The sequence below is a fragment of the Triticum aestivum genome, chromosome 6B (genome assembly GCF_018294505.1).
Source record: "Triticum aestivum cultivar Chinese Spring chromosome 6B, IWGSC CS RefSeq v2.1, whole genome shotgun sequence".
Classification (NCBI taxonomy): Eukaryota; Viridiplantae; Streptophyta; class Magnoliopsida; order Poales; family Poaceae; genus Triticum; species Triticum aestivum.
The window spans coordinates 23,645,272-23,668,086 of record NC_057810.1 but is presented as its reverse complement, the minus strand read 5'-3'; the positions used below and the strand labels follow the sequence as shown (position 1 = coordinate 23,668,086).

At 40.3% G+C, this 22,815-nt stretch overlaps 2 protein-coding genes across 2 annotated transcripts; both read right to left on the bottom strand.

The window, feature by feature from the left end:
* Positions 1–4,226: 4,226 nt before the first annotated feature.
* LOC123133219 (ent-kaur-16-ene synthase, chloroplastic-like) lies at positions 4,227–5,353 on the bottom strand. Its single transcript, XM_044552744.1, has 2 exons — positions 5,116–5,353; positions 4,227–4,599 (listed from the first exon to the last, which is right to left on the bottom strand). The coding sequence occupies exons 1-2, from the start codon at positions 5,347–5,349 to the stop codon at positions 4,297–4,299; spliced, it is 537 nt and encodes a 178-aa protein (XP_044408679.1). The 5' UTR covers positions 5,350–5,353; the 3' UTR covers positions 4,227–4,296.
* Positions 5,354–10,727: 5,374 nt separating this feature from the next.
* On the bottom strand, positions 10,728–16,051 carry LOC123133218 (ent-kaur-16-ene synthase, chloroplastic-like). The gene is made up of 12 exons (XM_044552743.1): positions 14,569–16,051; positions 14,294–14,471; positions 13,746–13,963; positions 13,453–13,573; positions 13,280–13,377; positions 12,995–13,209; positions 12,788–12,900; positions 12,607–12,702; positions 12,319–12,534; positions 12,078–12,219; positions 11,617–11,862; positions 10,728–11,100 (listed from the first exon to the last, which is right to left on the bottom strand). The coding sequence occupies exons 1-12, from the start codon at positions 14,771–14,773 to the stop codon at positions 10,798–10,800; spliced, it is 2,151 nt and encodes a 716-aa protein (XP_044408678.1). The 5' UTR covers positions 14,774–16,051; the 3' UTR covers positions 10,728–10,797.
* Between the last annotated feature and the right edge of the window lie 6,764 nt (positions 16,052–22,815).

The following is a 22,815-nucleotide window of genomic DNA, read 5'->3' as shown; positions in this document are numbered from 1 at the left end:
TTATGTTAGGAACTCCTATTGGACGCTCGCTGCGGCAAGCAGTCGGCGTTTCGCAAACAAGCAGCTTGGCTGGGCCGGCCCATATTGCGGGTGCGCCACATTCGTAGGTTAAAAATCGCGAAAAAGGAAAAGGGTACTGGAATCGAACCCGAGACTTCCTATTTCTAAGCGTGATGAGCTAGCCCCCCCAACTAGCTACTTCTTAGGGTAAATTGGCAGCGCGAACCTAAAGAAATTAACAGTAGCGAGAAAACATAAAATCTGAATACGCAAAATTACGATGAACCAAGGTGTGAGCGAGGCACCTGTCAACACAAGTAGGTAGCCACTATAGTTTCTAAGATTTCGTGTCAAAAAAGGTAGCCCAACAAATATGAACTATAAACCGCGACAAAGGCTATACTTAAAAAAAAATCAAACGTGAATTCTTTTGGCAAAAAGTAAATATTTTCTGAAATGCAACCATTTTATAATTTGTGAACAAAATTTAAAACTTAGAACATTGTATGAAACCGAAAACATTTTTTGGAATAAAAAAGGAAGAAAACTGAAATTTCGAACATTTTGTTTAAATGCGACCACTTCAAAATTTGTGAACAATAATTTTAAAATTAGAACATTTTCGTAATTTCATTTTTCAATGGACAAATTAATTGAATACGAGATCATTTTTCAAATTTGTGAACACTTTTTTGAAAAACAGAATAGAATTGAAAACCCAAACATTTCGAATTTCCCAAAACATTTTTCGAAGACATGAACGTTTTTGGAATTTGTGAACAGATTTTTTAAAGCACGAACGATTTTGAATCTTGAGAACAAATTTGGAAGCGCCAACTATTTTTTCAACCACGGACATTTTTGAATCTTGAGAACAAATTTTGAAATGGAAAACAATTTTGAAATATCCCGAACAAATTTGGAAGCGCGAACAATTTTTTAAAGCACGAACATTTTTTGAATCATGAGAACAAATTTTGAAACGAAGAACAATTTTGAAAAATCCTGAACAAATTTGGAAGCGTGAACATTTTTTTAAAAAGTGAACAAAATATTGCAATCTGCTACATTTTTTGAATTTCTAATTTTTTGAACATTTTTGTGTAACAAGAACAACTTTTGAATTTTGAGAACATTTTTTCAAAAGCTGAACATTTTTTGAAAAGATGAACAAAATTTCAAAATTTCGATTTTTTTGAAGAAAAAAGAGAAGAAAAGAAAAATAAATAAAAAAGAAAATCCTTTTTTTTTGTAAAACTGCAAACATGTTCTGAAAAAGAAAAAGAAACTTGAAAAAGAAAAGGTAACAAAAAAGGAAAAATGAAAAAGAAACAGAAAACGAAAAAACAATCAGGAAAGTGAAAAAAAAAGTGGAAAACCAATAAAAGAAAAAAAACGGTTCATGGAACCTTCTAGAAGGTTCATAAAACCGGAGTGGGCAGTTTGTATGCTACGTACGTAAGTGGGCCGGCCCAAAAGCATCGTTCGGTCGCTTGCTGTGTGCGAAGCGCCGGCAGTTTGCCGCAACGAGCGGCCAATAGGATTTTCCCGTTATGTTTGCCAAGAAAAGAAAAGAATAAATAGAGGGAAGAGCAACGTTATTGTCCCAGCCTGTACTGGATGACGTTGCTATGCTGAACAAGCCATCAGGTAATCAAATCCAAGCTAGCTACATTAGGAGGTAATAGCACTGCAGGTCCTTGAACTTGTCATGGAGGTGATGGTTTGGTCCTTAAACTTGAAAAGGCTGATTATTTGGTCCTTGAACTTGTCATAGAGGTGCAAGTTTGGTCCTAGGCGAATCACAGCTCGCCAAGTGGAGCCAGCTGGGCTGGGCTGGTCAGCGCCGCACATTTTGCAATTCCCCCCTGCCTTAAGCCCTAATCAACCCGCACTACACCTCGTTCGAGTCAGGGACCTGCAGTACCGGAGTCGGATCGATCGTGTTTGATTGTTTTGTTTAGGAAAAAACTTTCCTCGTTAAACATAATGTAATTTACTGTAGTTGTTAATATTGCCGATGGCACTAGCTTATTGTCGATGGGTCAAACGTGTTCCCATACATGAGAGTTAATTATGGATACGACGGTGCAACTTTCTCCTTTTTCTACCATGCATGGGAGTTAGTTCCTTCCAGTATTCTTTAGAGATCCATTCTAATCTCTGTTCGTTGACTCCTGAGTCTCCTAGTTGATATTCAAGCAACTTTTGAACGTATATAAATTGTTTAGATTCGATATGAGAACTCGAGGATTATTTAGTCACGGGACTACAATGTTTTTTATCTGAGCCCAATAATATGAATGTGATCCAATAACAGCACGTCGGTCAAGAACCCAATAACAAAAACATAGTCACTATTATTCTGGACAAGCGTGTGCAAGAAATGTCCTAGAACAGTGTTGTTAAATCAAGAGCTAACTCTTCAAAGATCTAGAGGCACTCGAGAGAGTCTTAAGAGTTTGATTCATTTATTCTCTACTAATATCACCTTGTTGGAACAATGTCATAGAAGACATGGACAACACAAACAGAAGAGAGAATGTGATCTCCTTATTTATTTCCAACCGTTTCATTTTGTGTTCTAAATAGAGCTTACATAAATGTGTAAAGTCAACCAAAAACCTATTTCAATTGTCTAAGGACGAATGGATGAGAATCAATCCTAGATGAGGCGTATGCCTTTGTGACAGGCATGGTATTCCTAAGTTGGAAATTTAAGAACAATACGTCAAACTAAAGAATCCAAGACAAAATATAGCAACGATGTCAGAAATTATTTGTGCATTTTTTTCTTCACACGTGCGTGTGTTCATAAAAAGGCGCATTCCTTTTTCTAGGAAGTCACATACACATTACTATTTTAACAACACGGCTAATTCTTTTTATTCACGGTGACTGGCAAGGTCTAGAATAAAAATGAATAATGGTTAATTTAATATCTGAGAAAGCGGGTTTTCATAGCCGTGCATTAACATTTTCCCACAACCCTGCCATACAAGAGTGCGTACAGTGCATCATGTGATAAAATGGCTGGTACTCGGTTACTAAGTTTAATAAAATGATTGTGTGCATTATCAGCCGGGGCCATCCCCTTTTTAGTAAAAGAAGAAAAAAAACATACAGTGTAGGTGCTTGGAAAAACTACCAAGTTTGCTTTACTTTGCTTACACTGTGCTAAATAATTAACCAATTTAGGCACATGCACAATTATCAGCACCGGGCATGATCCGACAATGCTACAAAAGTTAGAAAGTTATGCACATGCATAACTATCAGCGTCATCGTCACCCCTGGCCGTCCTTAATTTGGTTCTTCTTTCAATCAACTAACTCATAAGTTCTTTCATCGTTGCATTCGTCGGCATATGTCATCTCTCTAATTACCTTGGTTGCTTCTTTTGCTGGGCGAACCTTTCCGCTAATCCGAAGAAAAGAAACTCGGCTTTATCCTTGTTCATGAGTTGACCGGGACTGATCTAAACACATTTTGTGGTATTGTAGTTGAGTACTTTACGACGGTTTTTTTGTGTGTGTGGCTTTAGGGTAAATATAATCTATGCATGTACGTAAACCATCTCTGGCGTAGCCGCGTAGGCACGTGAAAAAAAGCCTGCCCGCTGCTACCCAGCTCCAGAGTCCAGACTGCCCATTTCCATTTTTGTGCAAGGTCCATCGTCGCTGATCACCAAGCATGCATGGACTGCGGCTGGTTTCAACATGAGGTAATAGCAGTGCAAGCGCGAACGAGGTGTAGTGCGGGTAGATTAAGGCTGAAGGCAGGGGGGAAATTGCAAAATGTGTGGCGCTGCCCACCTGGCTCCACTTGGCGAGCTGTGATTCGCCCAGGACTAAACTTGCACCTGCATGACAAGTTCAAGGACCAAATAATCTGCTTTTTCAAGTTTGAGGACTAAACCATCACCTTCATGACAAGTTCAGGACCTGCAGTGCTATTACCTCCTGCATTAGCAATGCATATGGCTCCTCCATGTTTAAAGGAGGCAAGCCAGACTTCTATCTTAATGCCCGGGGGGAGAGCACACCAGAGAGGTTTTGGCGCAGCGTTCAACTTGCTGCTTTTATTGTTCCCCTTTTATTCTGAATCACAGATGAACATAACAGATCTGCACAATCCGCGAGCTGAGAACACAACGAAAAAACGGCTGGATTTCTTATTAAACTCAGGAGAAAAACCTCAAACAGTTCAACTGACGAAACCGGAAGTGTAGATGGCTTTATTCGACACAGGTAGTCCATATACTATTGGATGAAACAGCTAGCGGACGATGGATTGCTAATTTGGTACTTTGAGAGGCTCATTGATAACTGCATTCACTAGGCTGTTCAATGAAGTTGGCGAGCTAAATCCATCTGTCTCGCGGTAGTACACGAAGTTAGTCTGGCATATGTTCCAGAACCGCTTTTTGAATGTTCTCGGAACGACGCTTCCTTTCCTAAAAACCAATTTTTGCAGATCTTTCCTGCAAGTATCTATGGACTTGTGCACCACACCTAGGGCGTCTTCTATAGACATAGAACCACCACTGTGAAGAATAAGCAGATGGACTATGTTCAGTTTGCCTTCGCTGCCCTCCCTCTGCAGAAGTAGATGAATAATGTTGTAAATTGTAATACCCTTCAAATGTAATTTCCGTCACACTCAATGTCCCTTTATATATACTAAAATACATACAAATATATAGAAAAATGCTTTTGTGCACCTGGGAGTATGTGCTCCCACGTTTAATGTAACACAAAATTGAATCGATTGTACACCTGGGATGGGATTATGTACCCCCACTCTTAAATAGACATATTTGTAATGCACCTTCCTTGTTATATTTTGCATTTATATTTCGTACTAAAATTAAAAACAAAGTTAATCAATTTGCAGGTTATGCTAGTATAAATCCAGAGTTCTCAATCCCATAGGCAGTAAAATTATATACACTAAGGTTGTGATGCTGAAAAATCTTATACTTGAATTGAGTAAAAAATAATTTCATATTAATACAGGTGATTTAATTATATGCTGAAAGCATCCATATTTTTGTCAGCTATGTAAAAATCTTTTAGGAATATTGACATATTTTGTCGTAAAGTCTGCAAATACCTCAAAACTTTGACTGTCATTCAGGAGACGGCCACAAGTGCTCATTAGCCGATATAACTCATTGTATTCGTGATCTTTGACAACAGTAGCCTTGAGATTTTCTCGCAAAAAATATAATGTTGGGAACAGAATGGGGCCCATAAGATAAGAAGGAACTGCATTTTTCATGTACTCTTCAATTGTTGGCACATATTGGCTCCTCTGCCATACTGCCTCGGTCATCGTACCCCTCATTGCATGTAACCACTGTAGATGAACTTGAACTTGTCACCTCCCTCCCCCTGCTACACCTCTTCCTCCTCCCGCAGTTGCTTGGCGAAGCCCTGCCGGAGTCCTGCTGCATCCACCACCATGCCGTCGTGCTGCTGGATCTTCATCAACCTCTCCTTCCCCCTTGCTGGATCAAGACGGAGGAGACGCCACGCTGACCGTACGTGTGTTGAACACGGAGGTGCCGTCCGTTCGGCGCTAGGATCTCCGATGATAGGATCACGACGAGAATGACTACCTCAACCCCGTTCTCTTGAACGCTTCCGCACGCGATCTACAAGGGTATGTAGATGCATCTCTCTCTCGTTGCTAGATGAACTCATAGATGGATCTTGGTGAACGTAGGAATTTTTTATTTTATGCAACGTTCCCCAACAAGAAGTGCGACAAAAGCAAGTCACTCCATGTTTGTATGGATTTGTCGGTTAGGAAATAGATGCCATGGTTACAGGGCGAATAAATAGGTGTCGAGTTCCCTGACACATCCTTGGATAAATGTGCCAAATAGGCAGATCTAAGATTTGATGGTTGGAAAATAGATGCCCCGGTTGCGCCGGAGAATAAATAGTTCTCAAGTCCCTGCAACTAGTAAAAAAAACTCCTGAATAAATGGACTAGGTAATTATAATTGATGATGCTTTAAGGTATTATCATCTTGTGACTGCCTTTTTCCAAAGAATAATACTTCCTGCGATCCATAGTACTTGCTCAAACAGATGTATTGAAGGGGGCAGAGGTGCGAAAAAAAAGCAAGCACTCCAAAAACTGATAAATGGGCCAAATTAGGCAGTACGGCATGTAATGAGACAACCAAGCTAATGGCCGAAACAAGCATATGCCTAAGGAGAAATCTTAATTCTATATGAATTTTGATTTTGCTAACCGCATGTCCCATGCGGTGACAACGAGGTCCGTAGACCGGTATATAAGCAGCTCATGTTTCCTTTCCTCAGGCGATGTGGTACTAAAAGCATGCACGGGAGCAGGCTATGTTATATTTGAGAAATAGCAACTGAGTGCTCAGCCCGCGGACCGAGCGCGAGCACCATAATCTAGGCCCTCTTACAGCCCAACAGGCCCACAACTGAAGAGGCTAGCAGCTCTTCCACGATGAGCGTTATGTTAGGAACTCCTATTGGACGCTCGCTGCGGCAAGCAGTCGGCGTTTCGCAAACAAGCAGCTTGGCTGGGCCGGCCCATATTGCGGGTGCGCCACATTCGTAGGTTAAAAATCGCGAAAAAGGAAAAGGGTACTGGAATCGAACCCGAGACTTCCTATTTCTAAGCGTGATGAGCTAGCCCCCCCAACTAGCTACTTCTTAGGGTAAATTGGCAGCGCGAACCTAAAGAAATTAACAGTAGCGAGAAAACATAAAATCTGAATACGCAAAATTACGATGAACCAAGGTGTGAGCGAGGCACCTGTCAACACAAGTAGGTAGCCACTATAGTTTCTAAGATTTCGTGTCAAAAAAGGTAGCCCAACAAATATGAACTATAAACCGCGACAAAGGCTATACTTAAAAAAAATCAAACGTGAATTCTTTTGGCAAAAAGTAAATATTTTCTGAAATGCAACCATTTTATAATTTGTGAACAAAATTTAAAACTTACAACATTGTATGAAACCGAAAACATTTTTTGGAATAAAAAAGGAAGAAAACTGAAATTTCGAACATTTTGTTTAAATGCGACCACTTCAAAATTTGTGAACAATAATTTTAAAATTAGAACATTTTCGTAATTTCATTTTTCAATGGACAAATTAATTGAATACGAGATCATTTTTCAAATTTGTGAACACTTTTTTGAAAAACAGAATAGAATTGAAAACCCAAACATTTCGAATTTCCCAAAACATTTTTCGAAGACATGAACGTTTTTGGAATTTGTGAACAGATTTTTTAAAGCACGAACGATTTTGAATCTTGAGAACAAATTTGGAAGCGCCAACTATTTTTTCAACCACGGACATTTTTGAATCTTGAGAACAAATTTTGAAATGGAAAACAATTTTGAAATATCCCGAACAAATTTGGAAGCGCGAACAATTTTTTAAAGCACGAACATTTTTTGAATCATGAGAACAAATTTTGAAACGAAGAACAATTTTGAAAAATCCTGAACAAATTTGGAAGCGTGAACATTTTTTTAAAAAGTGAACAAAATATTGCAATCTGCTACATTTTTTGAATTTCTAATTTTTTGAACATTTTTGTGTAACAAGAACAACTTTTGAATTTTGAGAACATTTTTTCAAAAGCTGAACATTTTTTGAAAAGATGAACAAAATTTCAAAATTTCGATTTTTTTGAAGAAAAAAGAGAAGAAAAGAAAAATAAATAAAAAAGAAAATCCTTTTTTTTTTGTAAAACTGCAAACATGTTCTGAAAAAGAAAAAGAAACTTGAAAAAGAAAAGGTAACAAAAAAGGAAAAATGAAAAAGAAACAGAAAACAAAAAACAATCAGGAAAGTGAAAAAAAAAGTGGAAAACCAATAAAAGAAAAAAAACGGTTCATGGAACCTTCTAGAAGGTTCATAAAACCGGAGTGGGCAGTTTGTATGCTACGTACGTAAGTGGGCCGGCCCAAAAGCATCGTTCGGTCGCTCGCTGTGTGCGAAGCGCCGGCAGTTTGCCGCAACGAGCGGCCAATAGGATTTTCCCGTTATGTTTGCCAAGAAAAGAAAAGAATAAATAGAGGGAAGAGCAACGTTATTGTCCCAGCCTGTACTGGATGACGTTGCTATGCTGAACAAGCCATCAGGTAATCAAATCCAAGCTAGCTACATTAGGAGGTAATAGCACTGCAGGTCCTTGAACTTGTCATGGAGGTGATGGTTTGGTCCTTAAACTTGAAAAGGCTGATTATTTGGTCCTTGAACTTGTCATAGAGGTGCAAGTTTGGTCCTAGGCGAATCACAGCTCGCCAAGTGGAGCCAGCTGGGCTGGGCTGGTCAGCGCCGCACATTTTGCAATTCCCCCCTGCCTTAAGCCCTAATCAACCCGCACTACACCTCGTTCGAGTCAGGGACCTGCAGTACCGGAGTCGGATCGATCGTGTTTGATTGTTTTGTTTAGGAAAAAACTTTCCTCGTTAAACATAATGTAATTTACTGTAGTTGTTAATATTGCCGATGGCACTAGCTTATTGTCGATGGGTCAAACGTGTTCCCATACATGAGAGTTAATTATGGATACGACGGTGCAACTTTCTCCTTTTTCTACCATGCATGGGAGTTAGTTCCTTCCAGTATTCTTTAGAGATCCATTCTAATCTCTGTTCGTTGACTCCTGAGTCTCCTAGTTGATATTCAAGCAACTTTTGAACGTATATAAATTGTTTAGATTCGATATGAGAACTCGAGGATTATTTAGTCACGGGACTACAATGTTTTTTATCTGAGCCCAATAATATGAATGTGATCCAATAACAGCACGTCGGTCAAGAACCCAATAACAAAAACATAGTCACTATTATTCTGGACAAGCGTGTGCAAGAAATGTCCTAGAACAGTGTTGTTAAATCAAGAGCTAACTCTTCAAAGATCTAGAGGCACTCGAGAGAGTCTTAAGAGTTTGATTCATTTATTCTCTACTAATATCACCTTGTTGGAACAATGTCATAGAAGACATGGACAACACAAACAGAAGAGAGAATGTGATCTCCTTATTTATTTCCAACCGTTTCATTTTGTGTTCTAAATAGAGCTTACATAAATGTGTAAAGTCAACCAAAAACCTATTTCAATTGTCTAAGGACGAATGGATGAGAATCAATCCTAGATGAGGCGTATGCCTTTGTGACAGGCATGGTATTCCTAAGTTGGAAATTTAAGAACAATACGTCAAACTAAAGAATCCAAGACAAAATATAGCAACGATGTCAGAAATTATTTGTGCATTTTTTTCTTCACACGTGCGTGTGTTCATAAAAAGGCGCATTCCTTTTTCTAGGAAGTCACATACACATTACTATTTTAACAACACGGCTAATTCTTTTTATTCACGGTGACTGGCAAGGTCTAGAATAAAAATGAATAATGGTTAATTTAATATCTGAGAAAGCGGGTTTTCATAGCCGTGCATTAACATTTTCCCACAACCCTGCCATACAAGAGTGCGTACAGTGCATCATGTGATAAAATGGCTGGTACTCGGTTACTAAGTTTAATAAAATGATTGTGTGCATTATCAGCCGGGGCCATCCCCTTTTTAGTAAAAGAAGAAAAAAAACATACAGTGTAGGTGCTTGGAAAAACTACCAAGTTTGCTTTACTTTGCTTACACTGTGCTAAATAATTAACCAATTTAGGCACATGCACAATTATCAGCACCGGGCATGATCCGACAATGCTACAAAAGTTAGAAAGTTATGCACATGCATAACTATCAGCGTCATCGTCACCCCTGGCCGTCCTTAATTTGGTTCTTCTTTCAATCAACTAACTCATAAGTTCTTTCATCGTTGCATTCGTCGGCATATGTCATCTCTCTAATTACCTTGGTTGCTTCTTTTGCTGGGCGAACCTTTCCGCTAATCCGAAGAAAAGAAACTCGGCTTTATCCTTGTTCATGAGTTGACCGGGACTGATCTAAACACATTTTGTGGTATTGTAGTTGAGTACTTTACGACGGTTTTTTTGTGTGTGTGGCTTTAGGGTAAATATAATCTATGCATGTACGTAAACCATCTCTGGCGTAGCCGCGTAGGCACGTGAAAAAAAGCCTGCCCGCTGCTACCCAGCTCCAGAGTCCAGACTGCCCATTTCCATTTTTGTGCAAGGTCCATCGTCGCTGATCACCAAGCATGCATGGACTGCGGCTGGTTTCAACATGAGGTAATAGCAGTGCAAGCGCGAACGAGGTGTAGTGCGGGTAGATTAAGGCTGAAGGCAGGGGGGAAATTGCAAAATGTGTGGCGCTGCCCACCTGGCTCCACTTGGCGAGCTGTGATTCGCCCAGGACTAAACTTGCACCTGCATGACAAGTTCAAGGACCAAATAATCTGCTTTTTCAAGTTTGAGGACTAAACCATCACCTTCATGACAAGTTCAGGACCTGCAGTGCTATTACCTCCTGCATTAGCAATGCATATGGCTCCTCCATGTTTAAAGGAGGCAAGCCAGACTTCTATCTTAATGCCCGGGGGGAGAGCACACCAGAGAGGTTTTGGCGCAGCGTTCAACTTGCTGCTTTTATTGTTCCCCTTTTATTCTGAATCACAGATGAACATAACAGATCTGCACAATCCGCGAGCTGAGAACACAACGAAAAAACGGCTGGATTTCTTATTAAACTCAGGAGAAAAACCTCAAACAGTTCAACTGACGAAACCGGAAGTGTAGATGGCTTTATTCGACACAGGTAGTCCATATACTATTGGATGAAACAGCTAGCGGACGATGGATTGCTAATTTGGTACTTTGAGAGGCTCATTGATAACTGCATTCACTAGGCTGTTCAATGAAGTTGGCGAGCTAAATCCATCTGTCTCGCGGTAGTACACGAAGTTAGTCTGGCATATGTTCCAGAACCGCTTTTTGAATGTTCTCGGAACGACGCTTCCTTTCCTAAAAACCAATTTTTGCAGATCTTTCCTGCAAGTATCTATGGACTTGTGCACCACACCTAGGGCGTCTTCTATAGACATAGAACCACCACTGTGAAGAATAAGCAGATGGACTATGTTCAGTTTGCCTTCGCTGCCCTCCCTCTGCAGAAGTAGATGAATAATGTTGTAAATTGTAATACCCTTCAAATGTAATTTCCGTCACACTCAATGTCCCTTTATATATACTAAAATACATACAAATATATAGAAAAATGCTTTTGTGCACCTGGGAGTATGTGCTCCCACGTTTAATGTAACACAAAATTGAATCGATTGTACACCTGGGATGGGATTATGTACCCCCACTCTTAAATAGACATATTTGTAATGCACCTTCCTTGTTATATTTTGCATTTATATTTCGTACTAAAATTAAAAACAAAGTTAATCAATTTGCAGGTTATGCTAGTATAAATCCAGAGTTCTCAATCCCATAGGCAGTAAAATTATATACACTAAGGTTGTGATGCTGAAAAATCTTATACTTGAATTGAGTAAAAAATAATTTCATATTAATACAGGTGATTTAATTATATGCTGAAAGCATCCATATTTTTGTCAGCTATGTAAAAATCTTTTAGGAATATTGACATATTTTGTCGTAAAGTCTGCAAATACCTCAAAACTTTGACTGTCATTCAGGAGACGGCCACAAGTGCTCATTAGCCGATATAACTCATTGTATTCGTGATCTTTGACAACAGTAGCCTTGAGATTTTCTCGCAAAAAATATAATGTTGGGAACAGAATGGGGCCCATAAGATAAGAAGGAACTGCATTTTTCATGTACTCTTCAATTGTTGGCACATATTGGCTCCTCTGCCATACTGCCTCGGTCATCGTACCCCTCATTGCATGTAACCACTGTAGATGAACTTGAACTTGTCAAACACTGAACCCAACGAATCATGCATAGTCACAAAATAATACAACACCCCCCCCCCACCCAATCCTAAAATTCTTGTCTTAGATTAGTCTAGATACAGATGTATCTAATACTAAAATGTGACTTGATACATCCATATTTAGACAAAATCTAAGACAAGAATTTTGTGGACGGAGGGAGTATATAAACTCACTGCGTCTATCATGTGTTCTCTAACATCCCGATTTTGCAGTGTGGAAGCCATTGCCCCAAGCTGGTTGACAGTTGAATATAGAGCAGAAAATACTATTTTTACTTCCTCTGAGTAGAAATCTTCTTCGTTGTGCCCATCCCACCTAACATAACCATTGGGAGAAAAGGGGAAGGTCAGTTTTTAGCAATTCATAAGACACCAGTCGTGAAGAAAGAGCAGAAAAACACATGAGGGATTATACTTCTCAACCAATGATATGAGGTTTCCCAGTTCTTCAATTGATCCCCCAACATCAAAAAAGTCATCAACAACGGTGGTAAGTACTGCATTTTTGGTCAATGAACTGCGGGCATCTGACAATTCTGGCTCGCATATGTTAGCCGCAGCCGAGAGATAGATATATGGCAGCTTCTGTCGTGCAAATTTTAGCTGGTCCAGCCCGTGCTCTTTGACCCAACTGTCATAAAATTTTGGAAATATTCTAAAAATGAAGTTCTCAAAACAAGAGTGCGTATCTATATATGATTACCTGTCAAGATGAAGGAGCTCATCCTGATAAATAGATTGACAAGTAGTGAAATCTTCAACAGCCAAAGCCAAAATATCTTGGAATACACCATATGGCCTGATTCGGGAAAAAATGTTTGAAATGGTTGTCTCAGCTATATTTATATGACCCGCGTGTTTCTTTTGCGAAATAGCTAGCTTACAAGTATTCCGTCTTTTGCATCTGAGCACTCCTAGCATCAAAATTTTCGATATTGCACCTGTGGTCTAGACGTTCCAATGTGGCATAAAAGGGAAATTCAAGAGCATGAACCACCTAAAATTATTGAAGGATGGAGTTAAACATGAATTGAAGCACCAGTGATATCTAGGGTCAAATCCTTTTCTTAATGGTAAATTCAGGAAAGCACCTCCACAAAAATTGGCTCTCTTTGCACCTCATTAGAGCACAACTTTTCCTTCAATAAGCTGGCAGACCAGATGGCTATATTGTCCAATATCACGTCATCTTCTGACAAACATAGTTTTGAAGCCTTGTACAATTCAAGTATGCATTTTGTATCATTCAAATATCCTTTTAGTGAACTAGTGAAACTGGAGAGTTCCGCAACATGGGACATGCCATCTGTGCGAGATTAAAACGAGTAAGTTAAAACAAGTCAGAACATTGAGTAAGCAGAATAATGAATTCTGACCTGAGGAGACATCGTATCCATTCATCCGTAAAAGGCGAAATGCCATTGCACATGTTGTGATGTCTAGCACGATTTTCTCATCTCTTTGCAACCACAAACTGAAAATGGCATAGAATCAAGTTTATAAACATCTAAAAGAAGATATCAAATCATCACTAACAAACGGTCATTACCTGTATGTCATATCTAGAATGTCATTTATCTCACTAGAAAACTGCTTATATATTCCAACTTTTTGAAGAGAATCAACCAATGAGAGCTGAAATTGTATATTTATCGGGTAAACTGTTGGAACTACATAAATAAAATACTGTTAGTAGGTATGGAGAACAATCGAGTATTGAACTACAAAAAAAATTGTATCCCCCTCATACGAAGGTTTGAGTTTTATGAGGGTCCTTTATCAAAAAGTAATGGAGAACAATCGACGGCCTTGCAATTAAGACGGAAAGGTAGAATGACCCACCTGCACTTCCAAAATGGCTGACAAGTAAATCTAGATATTGGAGAGCCTTTTCATCGTAATTGAAAATCACGGAAGCAGCAGTTGTCGAAGGAGAGTCGAAGAATGATCCGTTCTTTCTCTGGAACTTCATTGTTTCATTCCAGTCTAATTGATTTCCTAACCCTTCGGCTATGTAAGCCATATATGCATCTTTCCCGCAAGATTTATCTCCAGCAAGTCTGAATTAAATACGTACAAGAGATATCAAATGTAACTGAGAGGTTAATTTACATAATACTAATATTCCGATTGACCAATCTTTCATTCTCGGTAGCACAGGTAAATATGAATGACATCATGCTCACAGAACACTTTTTAGACAAACTTATAAAAGGAAATCTCCTTAAAATTTTCTCTCGAGAAGCATAAGTGTTAGAAACAAGGCAGATAAATATTTCCATTGACATAACCAGTGTTCAAGCAAATGAACTTAACAAATCAGATGTTTCTCAAGTACAATGGGAAGGAAAAACAAGACACTTTTAATTCTAGAAATTTCACTGACTTACCGTTTTAATTCCTCCTCTCTGAGGTGAAGAATCCCATCAACATCAGTCTGTGGAATAGTCAATTCTAGACCAATCCCAATGGCAGTGCTAAGCAAACTAGGAAATATTATGTCAAATCCTATAGGAGTATCAATCTTATTCATGGCAATGGAGATATTTCTTTCAATGAAACTCAGTCCTGATCAATATGATTATCATCAAATGAAGGCATTTCAGTTCTCAAAAGTAAGACAATAAAAGAACATAAACCAGTAAATACATCTTTTTCTCTATACCTCTCCTTATGTGCTCGAGGCCAATGTTCCATTTTTTAAGTGCAACAACACAAGCCAATGTGGACAAGAGAAGATCCTTTTTGGCTGAAGAGTCGGCTTCATGGATACCCCAAGATCCATTATCATGTTGATTTTGCAATATCCATTCCACACACCCAGGGAAGCATGGAGACGAAGGAGAACGAGGCAATGGCACCAAAGCCATCCATGCAGTGTCATACGAAGATAGAGATAATTCGGGATTGTTGAGCTGCTTCCTTATTACATCCTTCCGTTCCTATGTTGTTTACGGTATTAACTCGATGCGACCATTCCCATTCATCAAATATTTAACAGAGAAGACCATTTTTCTACAGTAAATATTGCTCCAAGTCCACTCTGGACATTTAATTCCGGAATAGTTGAAAAGAAAAATGAAATTAGAAAACAACTACCTTTTTCATTCTTGACCAGTTTAACATAGTTTATCTGAACAAGGTGTCACATGAGGAGGTCACCTACTAAAGGTAGTGTCAAAGACCTGACATCTAGGACCAACCTAAGGTCCCACACCATCATTGTTAGGTCTCTGGACCACATGCGCATTAGGATGCGCATGACAAAGAAGTCCACTCGGACGCACCGGCAGCACTCGAACATCTTCCCTCCAGTCGGCCCAGCCACCATCAATCGGACAAGGGAGACGATGGGGTAACGTTGGAGCTGCAATGATCGAGTAGTCTTAAGTCGGGGTTTAACGTAGTTATGGCTACTGTTACCTATAACTACCGTACTTGTGGTTATTTACACTAGTAACCATCGTAGTTTTGACACTTAAATCACCCTTGCAACCTGGTGTTGGAGAGGCAGCGGCGCACTTTATATAAGCTACCCTCTTCCTCTTGGGAAAGGATTAAGCACTCTCTGTAATCATATCCCTCAAGAGAATACAAGCCTCAGGACCGAGACGTATGGTTGTTACCTCCTTCAAGAAGGGTCTGAACTCGTAAACACCGAGTGTCACACCTGCACCGTAGGTAGGCTCTGCCCCTCTTTCGTACCCCTAGTACTCACTGTTCGGATCGTAACCCTGTCATCACACGCAGGTTTTTTTTCTCGGCTGCAAATTTGTACTGGATAGCACTGGCATATCTGGTTTTTGAAAAAAAAGGAAATCTCAGCATTATACCACCCGAGTTATTTCAAATAAAATTGGATTAAAAATTAGGCACAAAACAAATAGATTAGGTACCCTAGGTACACAATATAACATGCAGGACGCAGCTGCTAGAGCTTTGCTCTTTGTTTTATTTTTAGACCGCAAAGAGAGTAAATGGCCCCCAAAAAAAAAAATGGTTGCGACGGGATTTGATGCCGCGACCTGTCCGCATGGAGAGCTCCTATACGCAGCCCGTCAGTGTCCGTTTATCGCGGCTTCGCTGAAGCGGCACACAAATGGGCCGGCCCTATCACAAGTCCAGCGAAAAATCTAAAAAAAGGAAGCGCACGCATGGATCAAACTGCACACCTCATTCAGGATTCTAGCGAGCCAAGCCAAACAAGCTAGCGATTACAACGGTGTTGCAGCGCCAGTCTTAAAATATGCAAGACGGCGGCAAAATCTTTTTCTCCAAAGAAATCATTTTTTAAATATACGCTGAACAAATTTTAAAAGACAGTGAACCTTTTTTTGGAAACAAACACTGAACAAATTTCCAATACACAAATGAACATTTGTAGTATGCATCGAACAATTTTTTTAATGTACGATGAACAAATTTTAAATACACAATGAACACTTTTTAATATATGTTGAACAATTTCATAATATATGGTGAACATTTTTGTAATACACAATATATGGTGAACAATTCTAGGTGAACTATTATATAATATATGATAAACACTTTCTTAATACGATGAAGATTTTCGTAATACGTGGTGAAGAAATAAGAAGAAAACAGAAACAGAAAATAAAAAAGGAAACATAAAAGAAGAAAAATAGAAGAAAACAAAAAATAAATAGAGACGGAAGGAACAGAAAAACGGAAAAAGGAACCATAAAAGGAAACAGAAAAATAAAGAAAAACGAAATAGAAGAAAACAGAAACAGAAAATAAAAAAGGAAAAACGGAAACAGAAAAACGAAATAGAAGAAAATAGAAACAGAAAATAAAAAAGGAAATATAAAAGAAGAAAAATAAAGAAAAATGAACCAAAAAAAACGGAACGAAACAACTGAAAAACGGGAAAAAGAGTGAAAAAACTAGAAGCAAAAAAACCATATAAGAAAAACGAAAAAAAAACCCCGCAAAGAACAGAGACGGAAGCAGCAGCGAATGAATCAAACGGCAAACGCCAATCCCGTACCTGGAGGCTCGCCTGAGCGAAAGCACAACGATCTGTCGCTAACGAGCGTCAATAGGGTTTGTGTCCGCATGGTCAAAATGACCTTCTTTTTTAAGAAACATGGTCAAAATGACCTATCCTATAGCAGCGGGGCGTGGGCAGGACTGAAGACTAGGCCAATCTAACTAATGGATAGGAGCTAATTCATCTTGGGTTGATGATCAATGGGCTATACTAAGCTTGATAGACTGGGTCCTGGAGAAGGCGCCTGCCATGTTCGGCGGAAGGAGAGGGGATGTGATGGGAGCTCCTATGCAGCGCTGCGAGCGCCCTTTAATGATCTGGTGCCTACATCACTGCTAGCATGGGCCAGCACACTAGCGTGTTGCCCCAGTTTCTTTTTGATTTTTTTGTTATGAAAATAAAATTATGAAATCAAAAAAGGTTTACAGATTTAAAGAAAAAGGTTCATCCATTTAAAAAAATGTTCATATCTTTTAAAAAGTTCATCAATTTTGAAAAAAGTTCATCAAGTTGAAGAAAAGTTCATTCAAATTGAAAAAAAGTTCATCCAATTGAGCAAAATTTCAATAATTTTTTAAAAAGTTCATTAAATTTCAAAAAAGTTCATGTATTTTTAGAAAAAGTTCATTGAACTGAAAAAAAGTTCATAGATAAAAAAAAGTTCATCCATTTTCAAAAAGATGTTCATCAAATTTCAAAAAGTTCATCCATATTCATAAAAGTTCATCAATCTGAAAAAAAAACTGTTGAAATTTTTAAAAAGTTCATAGATATTCTAAAAAGAAAATGTCAACCGGCGCCTAGACGGGCCGGCCCATTTACGGACGCCATAGGCACCAAATAGGAAATGCCAGACGTGACGGGAGGGAGAGGACCGGATCGAGCTGTACATGTCCACATTCTGCTCCATAGAGCCCGGATTGTGTACTTTGTACATGATGGAATTGCAAAACTGCCTGGCACGGATCTTGGAACGCTTCTGACCATCGGATAAGACGAGGACTTGCAAGCGCAGGCTTAATTTCCGAAATACTGACTTGTTTTCGTAAGCTCATTTCCAAGTTTTAGGGTCTAAAAGCAACTAAAACTATTTCAATCATGAAGTTGAAACAAGGAGGAAGAATGATATTCATACCTTGTATCCCTGGTTTGCCTTTTGTCTTACATATGCTGTTTGACAAAGATAAATAAACGTTTGTCATGGACCAATAGAAGATTACTTATGTGGTACATGGATATCATACAACAACTTGGAAGCATCTGAAGAACCGAAAAGCATTACGCTAGCTGGACGGGAAACTGAACTCCTAGCGAACTCCCTTTAATCCCACACATTAAAACGTGTTTGTCTATCCACGCCAAACATCGAGCACGAGGACCAGTAACTATTTTTTAAGAAAGGAGAATAACCCCCGACCTCTGTATCCGGACGATGCATGCAGCCATATATAATTAAAAGTGCAAAATCTAGCAGCCGAACAACATCGAACCGAAAATAAAGCAAAAAAAAAAAACCAGTGGCCGCATGCGCAGTAAGTCCAACAAATAGCCACTAACCATATGTTATAAGGCGACATCAAAACAAAAAGTACACAACTCCTATGCTATGCACTCAAGAAGGAATTACCGTACGTGCGCCGACGATGACAAGTCCAATACCAAGTTGTACTCCGGATTCTCATCCCCGAAGTTAAGCTTCAATCCACTACCTTCAGCAAGGACACAACGCAGGCGTGCGTCGACTGACCTGATCAGAGATCTTGTGTTTCCACCGAAGTGCATAAATTCGTCGTTGAAACCGTTTGTACCATCACCCCTTATCTGATTACCGATGCCTCGATACCCGGATATACCTCTGGACAAGACATCAGAAAAAGGACGCCGCATACCGCCTACCTCCCGCCACAGTCGCACCACCTTCGATCTAGCACCAAGAAGCTAGTCATGATACCTCCCCCAGAGCCACCGTGCAGCACGTGCTGGTGGCAGGCATGACTTGACATCCCTGCATGAGACATCGTGTGTAACATCCGCTGGCGGCGCATCCGCCGGAGGCTTCGACTGCATGCAAAAGCCACTTCTCGGTGACTCAGAAAGAAACGTATGTGTCACCTCCCGAGCCGCATCGAACTTGATCTGTTGATGGAAGGAATGTCCCATACTGCCACCAGCCTCAGAAAGGCCGTCAACACCTTGAGATCCAGACTCAAGTCGCCTACACGACCGTGAAATCTGCCACTGTCGAAGATCGGTACTAGATCCTAGTGTCCTCTAGCCGCTCAGTACGCACAATATACGCAGGATACGCTCCTAGCTACCTCGTGGAAGCTGCTCAGGAATTCCTGAGGTCTTTCGGAAGCAGATGCGGCAGCGCATGAGCTTGCCCGAAAGAATAGATTGCGGGGAGAGGAAGTAAAAGCATCAATAGATCATGACATAGGGAGAGCAAGATTTAACCATCTGTGTCCAAGCGACGAGAGTGCTCTATCATAATAACAGCAAGGACTGGACATGCCGGTATGAAGATTCTCTCCCAGCAACACCAACTCATGAAGGAAAAACATTAATCCAAGCAGAGCAAGAGCTCCTTACCATGAGAAGAAGAAATCTTTCGAGACCTCACGCAAATCCAGTGGTGTGGAGGTGGACGCCGACGACCACAGAAGGCGGCGAGGTGGCATGCATTTGTGGAAGAAAGGCTGGTGCTGGAGGTATGCTCGGCGGTGCGGGTGAGGGAGAGGCGAGATGAGTTTGCTTGCTGATGGCGCCAGCGAGAGGTTAGGCCGGAGTGGTATACCGCCGCCGCAGGGAGGACGATAGTGTGACGACCGGCTAGTCGGCGAGGGGCCATGAGGACGGAACCGGCCCAAACATGTGCTGGGCTCAACATGGGAAAAGGGGATCGATCACCTTATGACACAGCAGCTGTCGCTGGAAGCCTGGAACTCCAAAGAACCGTAGGTATAGATATAGACAGTGAATGCGACAAAACAAGGCAAAAACAAATTATTAGAGCATCTCCAGCAGGCGCGCTATATACGCGCCGCGCTGAAAAAGTAGTGCTTTTAGCGCACTACCGTTTCGGGCGCTCCCGCGGACGCACAAAAACCACGTGCGCGGCATATGTAATTCAGCGCGCGGGTGGAAACGCCATCGCACGCCGCTTATTTGCTGCGCCCGCTCCCGCGCGATGAACTCTCGAGCGCTCGCGCGCAACTCCACCTATCCATCCAGCCACGTCGCCGCCGCCGCCCGCGCCATCCCATTTTTCCGGGGACCGTTCCGGCGCTTCCCCAGTCTCTCCCCGCGCGGCCGCGGCTTCCTCCCTCTCTCTGGTCAGCGCCGCCCGTCGCGCGCGGCAGTCCTCCGACGAACAGCGCTCGGCCGCCCACTGCCGCTTGGTGCCCGCAAGGTGTTTGAGTTGTAATAATAAATTGAACTATTTATTTTAAACTTGGTTGAATGATGTTTGTGATTTAAATTATATGCCATGTCTTTGTTTTGTGGATGTGTTGTGTCCAAAATGCAACAAATGTGATGCGCCGGCTGCTCGCGCGCTGCATTTTAGCGCGCTGCTGGAGCTGCGCGCGCGCTGCATTTTAGGACGGCTGCTGGAGCCAGCGCTACGCGCCGCGTCAAACCTGACGATGGGCGCGCCGAAAAACCGGATTTTAGCGCGCCGCGCGTTGGGCGTCTGTTGGAGATGCTCTTATAGTTGATCATTCAGTTAAAAAGATCAATCCGGACACCTTGATATAGACAGTGGATGCGACACAGAGAGAGAGGTGTGTTCGCACTCGAACACATCCGGACATCCTTAATTTAGTTAAAAAGATCAATGGAATCTTTCCATCATGTGGTGATCTAACTAAGGAAACAAAAATAACAAAATAGCGCTCGCCTTGAGGCAGCACACTCTTACTTTGGATTGTTGTGCCCTCTCAAGAATCCAATGATGAGACCACTAGGAGGAGTAAAGAGCTAGCATGAAGGGTTGCTTCTATCTATCACTATGACCAACAAGAGCCCCCCTTGTTTTGTTAAGAAAAACATCACCGGAATATTTCCATCAAGTGGCCATCCCGCTAAAGAAACAAAATTGTACAGTCTACTGACTCATAGTTTGGATTGTCGTGTCCACTTAAGAATCTAGTGTATCAGGCAGATTGTTTTGCAATGAGATATAAGCTGGTGTGTTGAGGATCAGACGATCAACTTGGCTTATTGCGATTATTTCATGATAATGCCAATGGGTGTAGTTAAGAGCTTGGATCATGGAGTTGGTTGTATTTATCACTATGAACCACGAGGTGCTTTTCCCTTCTAAAGAAAAAACTTAACAGAATATGTGGAATCTTTACATCATTCGATCATCCCACTAATTAAGAATAATGGGAAAAATTGTATGCTCTTCTTGAGGTAGCAGACTATGAGTTTGGATTATTGTATCCCTCAATTGTGTTTGAATTGACATACTAGCTAGTGGGGTGATGATGTATCAACCAATAAATGTGCGTATTGCGATTAGTTCATAATAAGGCCAGTGGGATGAGTAAATAGCTAGCATCATAGGATTGGTTCTATTTACTCGTTATAACAAATCAGGGTCTCCTTTTATTAAGAAAAATTTGAACAAAAATTGTGGAATCTTTCCATCATAGTCATCCTGCAAAAGAAACAAAAAAGGCATGGCTTTTATGCTCTCCTTGAGGCAGAAGACTCTTAGTTTTGATACCTTGCAAAAAAGATTCTTAGTTTCGATTGTTGTGCCAACTCAAGAATCCAAAGTATCCAGCCAATTGATTTTTCAATCACATGTTAGCTGGTAGGGCTGATTAGCTGGCAGGGCTGATGATGTATCAATCAATTAACTTCGCTTATGTAAATGTATTCTTTGTTCATGATATGGCCAATGGGAGGACTATACATCATGAGATTGGTTGTATCCATAACTATGACCAACGAGGGTCCCCATATTTTATTAAGAAAATTTTAAGGAAATCAGTAGAATCCTTACATCATTGATCATCCCACTTAAGAAACAAAACTAACAACACTATAAAGTCACCTTGAGACAACAAACTCTTAGTTTGGCTTCTTGTGTCCCCTCAATTATATAATGTATCAAGACAACTATTTTTGTAATGACCTATTATTTGACCAGCTGATGATTTATCGGTCAATCAACATGTCTTATTAGATTGTGCAATTAGTACATGATAATTCCAATGGGAGGAGTAAAGAAATTAAATCATGGAGTTGGTTGTATTTATAACTATGTCCAATGAGGGTTCCATTCTTTTATTAAGATAAATTCAAGGAAATCTATGGAATATTTCCAGCATGTGGTCATCCTAATAATTTGTCTATTCTAATGTAGATGTGTGCATATTAGTTCACGAGGAGTAAAATGGGAGGCTGATGATGTATCGAATAATCAACTTGGCTTATTATAATGGGTGATTAGTTTGGGGCTAATGGGGGAGTAGAGAGCTTGCATCATGGGGTTCGTTGTATTTATCAATATGAGAAACCAGGGGCACCTCTTCCTTTAAATTAAAAATCAATGGATTATTCCCATCATGTGGTCATCAACCTAAGGAAACAAAAACAACAAAATAACGCTCACCTTGAAGCAGCACACTTAGTTTGGATAGTTGTGCCCTCTCAAAAATCCAATGTTTCCAGCCAATTTTGTTTGCAAGGACATATTAGCTAGTGGGGTGTCAATGTATCAACCAATAAATTGGCTTATTGCGATGAGTTCATAATATGTCCAGTGGGACGAGTAAAGAGCTTGCATCATGGGGTCGGTTCTATTTCTTCACTAGGAAAAATGAGGGTCTCCTTAGTTTATTAAGAAAAAATTGAATGAAGAAAATGTGGAATCTTTCC